Source organism: Hylaeus anthracinus, unplaced genomic scaffold, assembly GCF_026225885.1.
Source record: "Hylaeus anthracinus isolate JK02 unplaced genomic scaffold, UHH_iyHylAnth1.0_haploid 3, whole genome shotgun sequence".
In the NCBI taxonomy this organism is placed as follows: Eukaryota; Metazoa; Arthropoda; class Insecta; order Hymenoptera; family Colletidae; genus Hylaeus; species Hylaeus anthracinus.
The window spans coordinates 1,739,460-1,756,960 of NW_026535284.1; the positions used below are offsets into that span (position 1 = coordinate 1,739,460).

The 17,501-nt window shown below is 36.6% G+C and overlaps 2 protein-coding genes across 4 annotated transcripts in view; both read left to right on the plus strand.

Annotated features, from left to right (window-relative positions):
• The window catches only part of LOC128894290 (protein I'm not dead yet-like), a 343,319-nt gene that overhangs the window by 245,353 nt on the left and 80,465 nt on the right, over positions 1-17,501 (plus strand). The window lies entirely within an intron of this gene.
• The window catches only part of LOC128894207 (uncharacterized), a 225,066-nt gene that overhangs the window by 151,262 nt on the left and 56,303 nt on the right, over positions 1-17,501 (plus strand). For all 3 annotated transcript variants that reach the window (XM_054155793.1, XM_054155794.1, XM_054155796.1), the window contains 3 exons: positions 2,801-3,764; positions 7,535-8,748; positions 10,611-10,895. In XM_054155793.1, the coding sequence (XP_054011768.1) occupies positions 2,801-3,764; positions 7,535-8,748; positions 10,611-10,895 (2,463 nt within the window). The remainder of the gene's footprint in view (positions 1-2,800; positions 3,765-7,534; positions 8,749-10,610; positions 10,896-17,501) is intronic.

Here is a 17,501-nt window from a genome sequence, read left to right on the forward strand (position 1 = left end):
TAAACGAAGTAGCGAGGAAGACTTTCAAAACAAATTAATTTTTTTAAATAAAAAATTATGTATTTTAATTATGCCATAATAAGTAGACTGTGGATTTTCATGCAAAATAAAATCTTTGTAAACGTACCTACAAACATTGAACCTAAATAGGAATTTATTTTTCTCTGAAAATATTATGATATGAACTTTACTTTCGATATTTTTTTACATTATTACATATTGTGTGCATTTTGTAGTTCTTTGCACATCAAAATTTCACATCAAAAATGCATTTTCAATATATTTTAAACGTTTAGGTATTGATTTGACTACATTTTACCAAAATTCGGGTGTTATTTCTTATTATTACTCTTGCAAAGTGATTCTAAAGCTTTCCTGGTTTAGAATGTTATGGAATTTTTTTTTTTTTTTTTTTGTGTAATTCGTTCCAAAGATGTTCTATTACATTAACATCAGCACATTGTGGAGGCGTTTAAAGAACTTTAAGACAGTTGTACAATGTTCAACTTTTCGCTACATAAGAAGTATGCTTAAGGTCATTGTCGGCGTAAAATTTAAAGTCGTTTAAAATCCCCATTTTCTCAGCACTCCGTTTCAGATTATTTTTTAACATGTTTAAATAAAACCACTTATCCACTTTATCGTGGATAAATAAATATAATACTTTTCCAACTCCAAATGCTGACATACAACCCCACACCATTTGAGATCCACCGCAAAATTTAACTGTTGATTGGACTAATATTCATTATCGTATTCGGTTTCCTCCATACAATTTTTTTCCTATCTCAGCCAAAGATATTAAATTTTGATACGTCCGTAAAAATCACATTTTTCCAGAAAGTAAAATCTTCTTTTATATAAGTTTTGACAAACTCGCGTCTCTTCTTCCTATTCTGTAAAGCTGTAAACTTATGTACAACTTCTTTCGTGCAATTCTACCAATGATAATTAGTTTTCCTTAGTACTCTTTTCTAATAGTTGAATCGCTCACTTTCTTATTTAAATACTTTTCTACGTCCGATACTAATTTGAGAGCACTAATCTTCGGATTGTCCTTAAATTTCCTGACAATCCATCGCTCGTCCTTCAAATTCAGTTTTCGATCGGACTTCATGTTCAGTTTATTTAATTAGCCATCCTCTTCTTTATACCGCTTTAATATGTATTGTACTGCGCTTCTACTTCGATTAACAATTTCACTAATCTCATTATAATTTCTTTTAGTTTTATAACAATAAATAACTAATTCACGCTCCGCAGTTGTAATTTGTCGCATTTTAACTATTTTTCTTCTGCATTCCGTTGAAGCAACACACAAAACTAATAGATTCTTACTAATTCAATTATATTCCATTCTTTCTGGATATTTTGATACAAAGGAACATAGGGTATGACATGAGCTTAGTATCATGCATGATGATAATTGTATTTAGTGTACTAAATACTACTACAATTATAATAATATTTTTTTAACATATGAGATGAAAGAGTAACGAAGTATATGATCTTCGATCGTTTAGGATGATTTTCATGTTTCATACGAAAAAGTCGACCGAATTAGTAGGTGCACGATTATAAGTGACAGCTACTGTATAACCATTCTCTTTTCAATCTCTTTTCGAGATTGATCTTTCTTTTCTCGTACAATTCTTGCCATTATCCAGAGACGGGGGTATTCATATTCATAAATATGAATATGGATAAATTCACATCACGCGGATTTATGAATAACTCATTATTCACATTTTTATTTGTAGTTAACTCTTCATTAAATAACGTTAACCACGTACTTACATTGTTTACTATCCCGCACAGAATCGTTTTCACTTCAACCAAATGGTCAATTACAAAAATTATGTAATTTATTTAAATAAAACAATCATTGATGTTAGTATTATAAAAAACATTATAGTTGTGTTATTAAACACGTCTACGAAACTCTGGAATATGTATAAGCACCTTGGATAACGAATTAACGACATACTTTCATTAATACCTTTTGGTTGTAAGAATACCGAATAAAAATAATGATAAAGGGAGAAAATAATTAATTTCCCAGACTTGAACAAAAGTAAGTAAAAAAATTAAGTAAGTTTATTCTTCAACTTCCCGATCGCCTAAGTTTGCCATCAAGCTTGGCGGTATCCTAAAAAACATGACAACATGTGATATACAGTGGCTACTGGTCGACAAAGCGAATTGTAAACCTCTCTTAAGCTGGCAGAATCAAATCAGCAGAATAAATTCAGCAAAATCATATCCGACTTAGTGGAATATTTAGTAATTATTTTGTACTAATTTGTACCACAAACAATAATTTGGTCCTGCCAGCTTAAGAGAAGCTTACAATTCGCTTAATGAAAGTGTGTCAGTAATTCATTATCCAAAATGCTTATACATATTCCAGAGTTTCGTATACGTGTTTATTAACACAACTATAATGTTTTTTATAATACTAACAACAATGATTGTTTTATTTGAATAAATTACATCATTTTTGTGATTACCCATTTGGTTGGAGCGAAAACGATTCTGTGTGGGATAGTAAACAATGTAAGTAAGTGATTAACGTTATTTAATGAAGAGTTAATTATAAATAAAGACGTGAATAACGCGCTATTTATGAATAAAAATGTGAATAACGAGTTATTCATATTCATATTCACACATCCGCGTGATGTGAAATTTACTCATATTCATAAATATGAATAAATGAATGAATGAATACCCCCATCTCTGCCATTATCAATGGCGATTCCGTCCGATAAGCCTGATGTTAAATGATTTTCTGACACAGCCGAAGACGCGGCACCAGAGACCGTACGGATGGGAGAACGGTAACAACGCGGACCCCCTAAAGCTGGCGCAACCTCCGAGTCCCCCGAGCAAATTCGCCAGCCTCCCCTACGACGGCAAGGTGTCCTTCGGTTGGATCCCCCCGAGGACCAACCCCACGGCCGTCGAGAGACATCGGGAGGTACGACGACGTTCCTCCGACGAAGAGGGATTCGAGGGTCCCGAACGGGAGAGCAAGACCCATCGGCAGAGCTTCGAGAACGACCGTACCTCGCATTTGCGGAATCAGCGTCAGAACGAGATGATGAAATCGAGCAGCGTGGAGGACAGACTTCTGATGAATCACGACCGTTCCGAGCAGAACGCAAGAAGAAGGAACGACTCGGACTCCAGCGAGGGTAGATTCTCCCGGAACTCCGAGTCCGAGAGATCCTCGATTCCGCGCTCGAGTTCCGTCAGCGTCGAGAGGTTCTCGATGCGCGCCACCTGTGACTCGTCCGATTTTTCCAGGGCAAACTCGACCTCGAACTCGAACGAGAGGTTTCACTCGGACTTCTCGATAGCCGTGGCTAGCGCCAGCTCGAACGACCGGGTCTCCGTGCCGACCTCCGATCCGTTCTCGATCCGAAATTTGGATTTCGTCTCGTTCTCGTTGCCGACGCGAGCCGATTCCAGCGAGAGATTCTCGGCACCCGCGTCGGACAGATGCTCCGACGAGCGGTACTCCGACATGTTCTCCACGAGGAACTCGGACTTTTCCACAAGAAACTCCACCGACTTCAGAACGCAGTCCGAGGAGGAACGGTTCTCCGACGACTCGTTGGAGGAGCTTCTGCCTCCTCCGCCACCGATCAGCAAGAGACACTCGATCGCCTGGGAGGTGTCCCTGGAGGATGACCCTCTCTACGCTCCGGGGAGCACCAAGGTGATCGGCAGGAGACGGCGTAAGAGCAGCGACGTATCCAGTAAGTCTTTTTCAAAGAACCGCTTTCCGTTAATCGTATTCTTTACATTTCATTTGATTCTACTAACTACATTTACAAATGGATATCGATCGTTGTCATATAGTTTTCTTTTTTTTTAAGTTGTTTATTGAAGCTTTTAGTTTTACAGGAGTTATCCCCAATAAACAAGGGCTTAAGGGGGTATCTTGAATTAGGAGGTCTAAAAAAGCGGTTTTTCGTGAATTTTTTTAGAATGGAAAAAAATAATTAATTCTATCGAACTTTTTACCCCATTTTCATACATATTTGAGTAGTCTATACAAATTTTTTCAACAAGAAATATTCAAATTGAGTCGACTGCGACGCACATTTGTAGAGCACCTCACAATTAAAACCTCCTATGGGCGAGAAAGATGCAGCTCGTAATTTTGGTTTGACATAAAAAAATCAAAGGAAATTTTCATTTCATACATTTTTCTTCTACGTGAACTAAGAAAATCCTGCAAAAATGGTAAAATGTGAAATTACTGCAAGTCTGAAAAAAAGAACGAGTTCTTTGGGTGAAAAAAATCACTTTAACTTGTTCAAAAAGTTATTTAAAATTTTTTTTGTATGAATTTTCTTAGTTCACATAGAACAAAAACGTATGAAAATGTAAATTTCTTTTGGTTTTTTTGTGGCAAACCAAAATTACGAGCTGCATCTTTCTCGCCCATAGGAGGTTTTAATTGTGAGGTGCTCTACAAATGTGCGTCGCAGTCGACTCAATTTGAATATTTCTTGTTGAAAAAATTTGTACAGACTACTCAAATATGTATGAAAATAGGATAAAAAGTTCGATAGAATTAATTATCTTTTTCCATCCAAAAAAAATCACGAAAAACAGCTTTTTTTAGACCTCCTAATTCAGGATACCCCCTTAAGGATTAACAATTCAAACTTAAATCCTTATGGTCCAATTGAACATCTTTAGGCTATGCAATATCGAATGTATTATACATATACATATAACTGGATCAGATCATTACATTTTCGCAACAACGAGAGAAAGGAAATGATTTATCAGGAAAAATATATAAGTATAAGGTACTACAAAAAAACCTGACTACATATAGTATTGTTGTCATATAGTTAACCTCTTGACATACAAATAAAATGGAACTTGATGCGTCCAAAAAATAATATTTAACCCTTTGCACTCGGGTGGCGCCTCTAGGACGACATATGTAATTTAAAAGTGATTTTTTGAACGTGCAATTTCAAATTCACTTAAATCAGAATAGAACTAATTATTAGTTGAAATAATAATACATTGAGCCATGAACGTTCGTAAATGTTTCTCTTCGAAGTAGAGTTTTTAGTTTCACAGAAATTTATTATAAAAATGGACTGGATTTGATTCTATAGAAAAATGCCTCGAGCGCAAAGGGCTACTTTCGCTAAATTGAACAGTGATGTGAAATCTGAGAAAGAGTATATTTTATTTTGAAATTTGGATTTTAATATAACATTCAATCAGGTCGATATATAATGTTAATGAAGAACAACTGAATAATATTAAAAAATAATAATTTAATAGTTCTGTAAAGTATGAAATATTTCGAAACATTTTGGATTTTTTATTACAATCTTTGTAAAACTAATGGACCGATATATACCCGTTATTTGAGCACATTGTTTTATATTTGCAATATTTTCTTTTTCTGTATAATTCTATTCACCTTCTGAATGAAAGTCACCTCTCGAGTGCAAAGGGTTAACATATTCGCAACCGGTAGATATTTTACGTTTCTAATGCCGAGTACTGACGAAAATAATAAAATTCTGAAGCCAGACATCGCAAATTTGTATCGTTAGGGCGAAGATAAAAATGACAAAATATATCTTGAAATATCAATGTTATAAATATGTAGTGTATAAAGTAACAAGATTTGCATAATTTTGTCATAACCAGGAATAGAATTTAAAGTGACGTCAATTCACATCAGCGAATGTGTTAATCGAAGAATTGGAATCTACTCTTGAAAAAAAAGAAATAGAACAAGTTGTCCTGTGGAAATCTGTAAGGGCATTGAATCTTAAACTTGATATTACGCTAAGTAACATGCCGAGAATCGAAGCAAAACCATTCCTTAACTGTTACGCTTAGAACTAATAAAAGTCAATACATTTTTACTCAGAATTCTACGTTCTTCGATATATGTATTGTCATAAAAAGTATCGTATTTCATTCAAAATAACAAAGTTGATCTTGAAATTTCAAAATGGCCTCCATCTATAAAAGTCACATATGCAGTACATAATGTGCTTCTTGAATCATGCAACTTTTGTATAAAAGTTTTTTTCATACAATGCATACTTTAGAAGGTAATGAGCACGTTACATGGACCATCCTGTATAATTTATATATTCTACATCTTCTATAGTTCATTCTATTTTAATAGTTTCGTAGATGACTACAACCAATTGGTTGATAACGTTTATGAACGATAAATGACTAATTACGGCTACACCCAACGTCATTATTTACGAGAGGCTAAATATTCGATTTGATTCGCTTCTCTGGTTTCAAAACGTTCGCCGTCCGAGCGTATCGACTATTCAGCGTTATCGTAGCTAATCACAGTCCGCTGTCATGGTATTTCAATCTAGAGTTGGCCATTAATCGTCTAATTCTTTTCAGCTAATCATTCGATTACGCGATGCTATTAAAAATGTAGCCGCCAGAATTAATCGTTCATCGGCTACTAAGAATAATTGCTAGAGCCAATTGAACGAATGATTATCCTCGGCGGTATCGATTTGAGTTTTTTTGAAAAAATATAACTATTTAAAAATATATTTCCGAAACTTTTGGGAATAAAAAATATTCTATAACTTTACTCTTTTGTCATCTTTCAACGTAAATCTTCAGGGATATATTCTCAAGTAGATATTAGGTGTAAACATTAATTCTCTACCCTTCTGAAGAAAGCATTTATTTATAAAGAAAACTTTTATTTATGTATAAAGCAAACATACAACTTTTAATCTTCTCTCAGCCACATTCTAAGAAAGCACATATACTTGTAAAAATAAAATAACGAGTAAATATTTCTGTTTAAACCACAATCATAAGTAATCGAATATAAAGGTACATCGTTGATTTCTACGTGTAATAATTTTCAAGTACATAATCAAGTATATAGTCTGATAATCTGTTAGAAGAATGACAAAACGTGAGATTTAATGACTTCTATACTTCTTGCATGTAGATGTATGTACATTGTTGAATATTGTCGTAGATTGTAATCGTATTTATGATCAGATCAGATTTAAACTTAGATAAGTTGTGTATTCAGATCCATTGTAACAAAAGTTAGGTTGAGGATATGAGAAGTCCGTACTCTAACGTAACAAAGTGACTTGTAAATTTGCTAGAGTTATAAATGTATGAATGTAGTGGCGTGGAATTAATTTCTACATCTAATACTTTTTCTAATGAAGTGAAAAATAATTATTAATCGACATTGTTGTTCCAAGCATTTTATTCATCCTTATTAGATTCGACAGTTCGAATTTTTACGGTCCTCCTCAGTTAAAAGAAAATGTTCAAATCTATAAATACGGGAAAGAAAAAAATATTTTCCGTACAACTACCAGGGAAAATCTAATTTGAAAACAAGATATACTCTGTCAGAATCAAAGTGTTCATTTTCTTTTTCCTATGCTCACCGTCAGCGATGGCGGTTCAGAGCTGTCATTGTGGTACCAACTGCGAACAGTGAAATTTTATCCACCGCTATTTCCAGGCGTTGGGTCCGCGTCCAAGCTCCGCGATTTCGACGACTGGCAGGACCAACGGCTGTCCACCACGGACGACGATCTGGTTTCCCCGTACTCGGACTCCTCGACCAACGACCTCGATCAAATACGGCCGCAGGAGTTGACGAAGAACGGCACCTACGTGATACGTCGCGGCCGAAAGAAGGAACGGGCAGGGTTGCCGAAGGCGCCGACGAAAACCAGAAGCCTGTCCTTCGAGAACGGCGACGAGAATCGGTTGTCGGACGTGAAACGATACTCCAGCACGTTCGACAACATCAGAAGTCTGCTCAGGGACGGGAAACTCGGGCCAACGAACGAACCACCGGCGGAATTCGCGGCGCCCATTCCGCCGGACCTGGTGAGGGTCGTGTCTCTTCCCGCCATCAACGACGAGACCGCAAATCGTGGCCAGTTGGAAGTGACGGTGGAGGAGGAGGAAACGTCGGACGTTTCAGACAAGGATAAATCGCGAGAAGGTGTCCAGCTGGTCAGGATGTCACCCGTACCGCCGGCCACGGTCTCGGTGTCCTTCTCGGTGCCGTTGTCACCGTCCATCGAGGAGGAACGTCGAGCGGACCTCGACCAGGGCAGACTCAACGAATGCAACGGAGTTTCTCTTTCGACCTTCAAGTCCGGCTCGAACAGCTCCGGCGCCATCGTTGGCGGAAAGATCGTCGAGGAACCGGGCGGTGGTTCCAGGAAATCTCCGAACGCGAGCCTAGGCAACGATCGACTGGCCTCGAAGATCCCGGTCAATCTGTTGATCGAAGACCAGATCGTGAAGAAGGCCCTGAAGGAGAACCGCCGACAACTCGAGAAAGTCAGCGACGCCATAAAGGAGATCGAGAGCGTGAAGAACAGCGAATCTTACTCGGAAAGCAAACGATGGAGGAACGGGGACGCGAAGCTGATGGGTAAGAGAAACAGCCTCGAAAACGAGCCGAACGAGAGGAAGATATCCGACGGCCTAGCGGAATCTCGGCCGAGGAAGCGCCACGACTCGGATGTCGACTCCGACACTTCAAAGACCAGCCCGGAGACGGATTTCGACGGGAGGAGGACGAACGGAACCGATGGTGTTTATTCTTCGGGGAGGAGATCACGCCAGAACGGTGTCGAGAGCCACAAGAACGATCAGAAGCAGATCGAGAACGTAATCGACGCCATTCTCGAGGACTCCAAGAATCCGGAATTTCAGGTATGGATTTATAGATATAGAATTGCCTAGAAATTTCGTACTGATTTATAAGGGGTATTTTAAGGGAGGGCGCTGACATAAAAACTAGCTACTAGTAAGTATTGAGACAAAATTTTGGAACTTTGTACGTTTATGTAGTTTTGAACTCTGAATTCAATAGTGTAAACGAAGAAATGTTTAACATTTTTGTTTGCATTTTATAAAAAAAAGTCGGATCGAAAAATTTTATACGCTTGCTTTTTTATTATTTATTTAAAAACAGTATTTAAAAACAAAATTCATCCCAAAAGCTACATTTTTAAAAAAGTTGTGCTCATGTATAGCACGAGGTGTACGCAATTTGTAAGGAAACACAAAAACTAGCTGCCAGTAGCTATTGAGACAAAATTTTGAAACTTTGTACTTTTATGTAGTTTTTGACACTGAATTCGAGTTCGTACGTCTAGTTTTGTTTACAACAACTTTATTCAAACAAGCGGTATGCAAACAAAAACTGTTCCGATTAATAGTCCGGTATATACATAGATTATATACAAATTAGAGACTTTCACTAATGCCAAATATCACAAAAATAATGCAAGAAATAAAAAAAATTGGGAGCCGAAAAAGTATTTGCACACTTATAATTACAGTAGACGGTTTATATTTTCTTGTAAGGAAGACAAAAAATAGGTATCTCAAAAGTATTCGGACAGTTGCTTGTTCTAAACAGAACGTAGTGTACATTGATATAAAAAGTAAGTAGAATGATTTTATCATTTGCAATTATTACAGCGATTTAAAAATGATCACAGATAGTATAGTAAATTCAATTGATTAACAAAGATACTGTTTGTTTAATTGAAATATAATTTGAAATTAACGTCAATTTTATTTGTCGATGAGAGACTTCAACTGAAATGAACCTTTAATTATATTTAAAATCAAACTTCAATTGAAATTAAATTTAATTGCCATGCGAACGTGAGGATCAATTGTCTATTATACCTGTCAGTTGTAAATTGAATTAAATTTTGCACAATAATACTATTTAACTATCAATGCCACGTAAATGGAAGCCCCTTATGAAAAATACAACTCCCAGTGATTGGAAAATATCCTTTAAAAAGGATGATTCTAGTCGAACTAAAATATTCTGTAGGCCGAATATTTATTCTGCAAACAACTTCCAAGGCATTTACCTTGATATTTCAGGTTGGTGATGTCGCTAACCGTCATCAATGTTATTACTCGTTATCAGAGACATTATATGAATAAGACGTATTCGTTAACACTTTCGCTGATGATGGCGCACATGTGCGTCCATATCAAAATATATGGTTGTTTTTATTATTTTTCAGTTTTCCTTTTTTTTTTTATTCGGCAATCATATTATATATAAAATAAGTTACCACAAATATATGTTTATCAAAATAAGCATATTAGAACATTTGTAAGAAATTTTTCATTAAAAGAAATATCATAATTGCAGCTCCCAGCGAACGGCTACTTATTTTCGTTCGCAACGAAAGTGTTAACTTGTAGAAAAACTACAATTATTTGATAAAATATCGATATATTAGCATGTGATCTGAAAGTTGCGCGAGCCCATAGGGGGTTAATTCTCAAGATAAAACCATCGGAACAACTTATTCTGGAAACAGCTAGCCCCAGTCTTGTCTACTCAGCTGATCAATTCTCTCGCGAATAAGTAGGGTACGACGATGCCTCCGTGTCATTTATACGAGGACAAGTTGTCGTCATACAAACGAGGATTACCGTAAATGTAACGACAGTTCAATGCCGATACCGTCGACGTCAATCCTCTGTTAGAATCTACAATGAGTCGATGGACCATCGCGATCGATGATAAATGCTTTCAGGTAAGCGTCGAGGTTCTCGAGTTTCCTCCGCTGCCGCCTTCGCCCGTGGAGGAGGCCGACGAAGAGAGTTCGGACATCGGTTTAAACGCCTCGATCGCCACGAAGCCGAAACCTCACGTTAGCAATCGAACGATGGAATACAGACCCAGGGTGCCGCCGCATCGCGGTCCAGCAAATCTTTCCACGGATTCCAAGGATCATCAAATTCCCCTCAACACTAGATCCATGGACGCTGGATTCTCTCGGGGTAGGCGCACACCCGTTACCAGCAACTCCAGACGAGAGGTGGGTTTTCAACTAGTCTTTTTTTATTATTCATCCTTCCTTCGGCTCGACTAGACAATTTTATATTTTATGCTGGATGTATTGGAGCACGTGAACGTAACCGGAATTGTTTACTTTTATTGCAATACTTTTGTAATGTATTATTAAAAAAATAGCCCATTAGAAAAAAAAATGGGTAATGGATGACCATTCCATCACAAATTAAAAGAGTAATGGGTATTAAGAGAGTGGTCCATTACAAATTCAAAAAGTAATGGGTAACGATTAAATGGTCCATTAAAATTTGGAAAAGTAATGTCCAATGATTAAATTCACCATTTTTTTATAAATGCATAAAGATGTTCGGATTCAGCCACGGTAGTCTGTCGGTTCAAACATATTTTACTTAGTATGGGTTAAAAATTTGTCGTTTCAATAGTTCGTTTAGAAGTGTCGAATTGGCTACCGTTCTCTTATCAGCCAATATTTGGCCACGAGTTTTACAATTTTTGCAATTTTGACGTAAATCAAACTATTTAAAATGGTTAGCGAGTAGTACTTTCAAGTTTTAATTTGTATCGCGAAAATTGTATTTAAACTTAATCAAAATTATCTAACCAATCGTAAGAAACAATCAGTGTTATCACGATTAAGGATAGGAATACAATATTTACGCACCAAGACCTGTTAAATAAGGAGCCTTATCTAGTGTGTGAATCATGAAGTCTCAAATTCTGTGTATCATAATCTAATGAATTGTAACAAATTTCAAAATGAAAGGACCAAATTATATTTAAATGATAATTTTAAGACTAATCTAAATGAAGTAGTGGGCTGCAAAAAACTTATCCACTTCTTTAAAGACAGTAACATACTTGACCAAAAACACACTCAAAAATGTATACTATAATAATTGAATCATAGTTTTTAATATATAATTTATAATTTACTGTAGTCGTTAATAACCTCTGTTGTTGAAGCGACTTTAAATGAACGTAAAAGAGATTACCTAATCGCGGAATGAGAACGATTAAAAAGTAAACTTATACAACTGCTGCAGGATGCAAGCAACAACTCTTGCAATTTTTGCGCAAATGAGACTAATCACAGGAGTCAGCAAATAAAAGCTACGAACCTTAATTAATTTTTTTTTCGCGACAGTTTTATGCGAATTTGATCAAAATTACATAACTTTTGAGTCTGCCAACTTTTCCAGTAATATTGAAGCGGTGCAAAAAATTTGTCCAGAAGCGTGTAAACGTCGCACAGTGGGCAGATCCGTCGACCTAGCTAACAAAAATTCGAATGAAAACTTTACTTATATTTATCGTTAAATAAAAAAAGGGAATACAGATAGAGCTTTCCATTGTAGAAAAGGAAAAAATATCCTTGTTTGACCGAGTGGTGAAATGGGTTAAATTTACTGACTACAAACTTTAATTTAAGACTATATTAGAATAAATGCTCATGTATTGTAGGTCAATGAATTTTTCTACAGAAATGCTATTATATTATGGAGAGAAGTATATAAGGTTTAATGTAATCGAATTAATTTTCTTTGTTATATTTTTAAATCTAATCTTACTTTACACTTTACACTTTACACTTTTGCACTTTTGCACTTTACACTACACTTTTTCACTTTCCACTTTTCCACTTTTTATATCGTTATATTCGTTAGCTGGAATAACTAAAAATTAATTTCTAATAATAGTTACATTAATTATTAACAATATTTGTTCAAGCAATGACCGAGAATATGACAGTGTTGTAATATTACTCCGCATGGACAGCGGTAGATGCTTTTTCTAAAAATATTCAAAATCATTACTAACCAATAGGTAACTAGCTCGTGATTTCAGTCAGCAACCAATTACGTTTCTTTTGAGTAGCTTCGTGTGCGGACGGCCTAATAGTTTCGAGATATTCGACCACATAAGTTTTGTCCCTCTAAATCGCTGAAATATTACACTGTGTGCCTGTCGGAACTTGCCCTTAAAGACGAAGCGGCTTATAACATTAACAAAATTGTTTGTGGCATCTGCAATATAATAAAACATTTGGCAAGATCTCGACGAGACTTTGAAATAATCTTGATCTCGCCCAAATCTCGCCACGTTAAATCTCGATATCGATCTCGAATGTGCCAAGTAATCTCAATCTCGAATCGCATCTCAAAATCGAGACAAGATCGAGACGAAATCGAGATTTATCTCGTCTCGTGCTCATCACTATATACTCGATTTCAATGTTCAAATGATTTACCTATAAATTTCGTTAGCAATTATTTCGTAAATGATTTAATATCTGAAGAAGAAGATGATGATGAAGCGTTAACCCTTTGCACTCGAGGCCTTTTTTTCTGATATCTAGCAGCAATTCGAGATGTTTCTTAGCATTCTATTGTCATAAATTCTAAGCTATTTAGATTTGAGAATAAGGTCACCTTTACCTCGCCGACAATCATTTTATCGACACTTCGAGCTCCAAAAAAATTAAACCTAAAGAAACATTAGATATTGTGGTGCGTGAAACCTAATGGTGACTGAGAGTCACCTCTCAAATGCAAAGGGTTAAATATAGTGTAACTATTGTCAGTTTTACACGTTTCCATCCATTTTTTATAACTTTCCCATCACATTTGTGGGAAAATGATAAGGACGTTTTTTGCTCTATAGACGTGACTGTGAACGATCCTGCATGAATTTTTCGTTTACAAACAGGTCCAAAAAATGCCAATTTTTGAGCATCCTCCTTTCAGTTTTGGGTTTTCGTCCAGCTCGATCTACAGTTTTGCCCACTGTGCGTCATTGATAGCCATCCGCGTCGTTTCGTTTCGCGTTTGATGCCGCGTTTCGCTAACGTGAGCCGCAGACCTCGTATCATCGGGCAGCTTTCAACAAGTCCTTTCGCGCGTTTCGTATCGGATACGGTCTGGGCTCTGTCTCACTGTACGAGTTTTTCTGTTTTGCCTCATAGTTCCATCGTACCGCGAGAAATGCGTTTGCGCCCAGCCAGGATCTCCCCCGACGTATCGGATTCAGCCAACAGCGTTGAAAAAAAATAAGAGAACGGCACACGGAGCCGAGGAAAGGGGGGACGGGGCGGAAGAGAAAACAAATGGAAAGAGTAGAATAGAGGATGAAAGCGGAGGATTGCTTCCCATCGTTTTGTCGCGCGTGACGTGCAGCCTCTAACGTGTACTCGTATCGCGTATCTACCCTTCGCGAAGAGCTGCTAGTCGGTGTGCAAGAGAGGAACAGAGGGGACGCACGACTGGTTAAGAGTAGAACAAAAAGGGCATCCGTCCCACCGCCACCCCCGCGCGCTCCTGAACGAAGGACTCCGCGAACTCGTGCGATAAAGAATATATACCCTGCTCGACGAACAACCGTCCGCTAGTCTTCTCTCGATAGAGTAATATCCACGTATGCGATCTACATATGCGATGCATACGTTCCCTAGATGGCCTCGAGTAGAACGTGCTTACAGCTCCGGTTTTCATTTTCTGAAGCACCATGGCTCGCTATGTGGTCTGTGGATACCCAGCGAAATCCAAAAATGCTCGATCTAACCGTGAGAGCTCTTCTACAAAATAAAATATCGTGTATTGTTTTCGACGATAGTCCACTTTTACATTTTCCATAACAGAAAGCTAGCATATATAGGGTGGATCAAGTAAGCGTAATAAGTCGTAAATCTATTACTAGTGGTGGTGGAGACAAATTTCAAGGCTTGTTTAATTATTTTCTGTGGGCTTATATACGAAATTATATTCTCATTGTTTCTCAATTTGATCGATATCTCTCCACCCTCTCTACTGATAAGCGATTAACACCTTGAAATCGACGATTTATTTGACTATTTACTTTTGAAGAAGGATGGTCACTTTGCGTGGATGATTCGTAAGTATATAAAGTTTTAATTATAACACTTCCAACTTCATATTTAGTTGGAAAGAGTTTCAGTGCTGCTTCTAAAATTTTTAGTAAGAAAACAAATGGCTTAAAAACCTCCAAACAAGCTGACTTAAAATTACATCTCTTTAAAAAAAAAAAATTACATCTCTTGAAATTAGAACCAAACAGTATTAAACTTTTCAAAATCCCACAACCTCAAAGTTCTCATTAAAACTTAAAATTTCGTATAGTTTATTGCTTGTATTTGTGTTAATCTTATTTTTTTTATATAATAAGTTAAAAATACGCGTCATAAATAGTATTTTACTTTTGTTGCATTTAAATTTCTTTGATTATGTCTTAGCCTAACCTAAAGCTAATCAAATATTATTTTAATGGGGCAACTGTTTAAATTTTTGTGTTACATTCTTTTCAAGAAATTATTGAAACACTGAACTAGTCAACAGGTGAAAATGATCTTTTGCAAGCTTACTGCGAAGACATAAAATTACTACATAAAAATAGGTTTAGTTTAAAGAACAATTTTTTAAATCATTTTTAAAAAATTATTTTAAATAAATGTTTTTACAATGTGCGGGCTTTACAAAATTTTAGGAAGAATGGAAATAGCTCTGTTTACTCTTTTTATGGAGAAACTTTTAAAAAGATGAAGAGATTTAAATTGAATGAAAGAAAATTAATTTAACTGAACGCTAATCGATAATTTCGTCGCGGGATACGATTAGCGGTCACTTAAATTAATTTCCACTCAGCCAATTTAAATCTCTCCATCTTTTTAAAAGTCACCTCCATAAAGAGAATATGTACATAGGATATTCTAATTTGTTTGTAATTTTTTAAATAGCACACATCCTTAGGGAAAATGAAGTTGATATCTTCGTTAGTTGCCAAGAGGACAATTTATTTCTTTAATTTGCTCCTTTTAATATTTAAGGGCTCAAAATTGTATGATAATCCTCAAAATAATGTAGGTTATACATGTTTGAAAGAAATAAAAGTAAAATCATATTAATTATAATTTTAACTCATCACACAAAAATATAGGATTAACATGAAAATAATATGTACACTGTAATTTAAACCTTGCATGCGAATAATAAGGTTTTAATGAGAACTGTGAGGTTGACGATCTTTGCAAAATTTAATAATATTTAGTTCTAATTTTAATAAATATAATCTTAAGTTACCTAATTTTTAGGCCATTTCTTTTCTTACAGTAGTCAATATTTAGGAAAAAGCCCTGACAGCCTCTTTAACTAAATAGTTTGAAACGTCATAATTAAAACTTTAATTTCTATCTACAGCAACTGAAATGTATGAAATGATATATTTCCGATTCACCTACGTAAAGTGACCAGCGCACCCCAAAATCATATAGTTAGTTAATCGCTTACTTTAAAATGTCAATGGCCCACGTTGAGAAACCATGTCCTATACAATTCCTGCGAGGAAAAAATTAATCGACACGAGACCAATTAATTATTCTAATTAAAACGAAATTATTAAAATCTCAAACTGAATACGATGAACTACGGAAGAGTAAATTGGAAAATTCCGCTCCTGAAGAGAGCAGTTCGCGCTACACAAGATCAGTGGAGCGTTGATACAGGGTGTCCCAGAATTAGTGTAAGAACCGGAAATGGAGGATAGCTGAGACGATTCTGAAACACAATTTCCTTTGCAAAAATGTCGGGTGATGCTTCGTTAACAAATAAAAAAACGAAGCACATTCGACATTTTTACACTGGAAATTGTGATTCAGAATCGACTCAGCTACCTCCACTTCCGGTTCTTACAGTAATTCTGGGACAGCCTGTACGTGTATGAGGGATAAATTGGCGTAAACGATGTTGCTAGAAGAAACTGCCAAGTACTCCAAACCGTGGATAGAAACGAAAACGGATTCGAGCTTAGGGGTAGCATGAATACCTGTACGTACGCGCGTAACACGTATCTAGGTTCGTTGGGACTCGTTAGGTATTCAAGTGCCCGCGGTGCGACGCACGAGCACATCTCTGCGTCTCTTTCGGGGTTTCAGTTTGAAAAGTATCCGGTTCGTTCGCAAGAGCGGTTACGCTTCAAACGAATCTGGAATACCTTCGTTGTTGGAATTTTTCCAGTCTCGACGGCGCGGACGCTTTCGTCTCCGGCGACGTCGACGCCATCGCCATCGCATAGAGATTACCCTCGACGATTGGATAGGTCGCCAAACGTAGAGCACCATCGGTGAAATCTTAAAATTATCCGTCTCGGTTGACAGATGCACGGTCTGTCCCAAAAGTTTCCGAATTTCATGGACGTCATCTAAATAAATGAGGTTCCTTCACTTTCGTTGAAGTTTTATTAAAAAATTCTGCAAGTGAAATTAAGATCCATCCATCGGTTGCTTTACCATAAATATGAAACCGACACACCCGTGAGATACTCGTCGAGAAATCACGATGGAGCAAAGAGCAAATATCAAATTTTATGTGAAATCGGGCGGAAACCCAACAAAAATATTAACAATGTTACGAGAGACTTATTGGGACAAAGCACTATCCCGTACATCAGTTTACGAGCGATTCAGGAAGTTTAGAGACGGTAGAACATCGCTGGAAAATGACGAGAACAGAGGGAGTCCTTCGATGTCGAACAGACAAAATCGTAGAAAATATTCGCGATCTGTTTAACACTTTCGCTGCGGACGGAAATAAGTAGCTGTTCG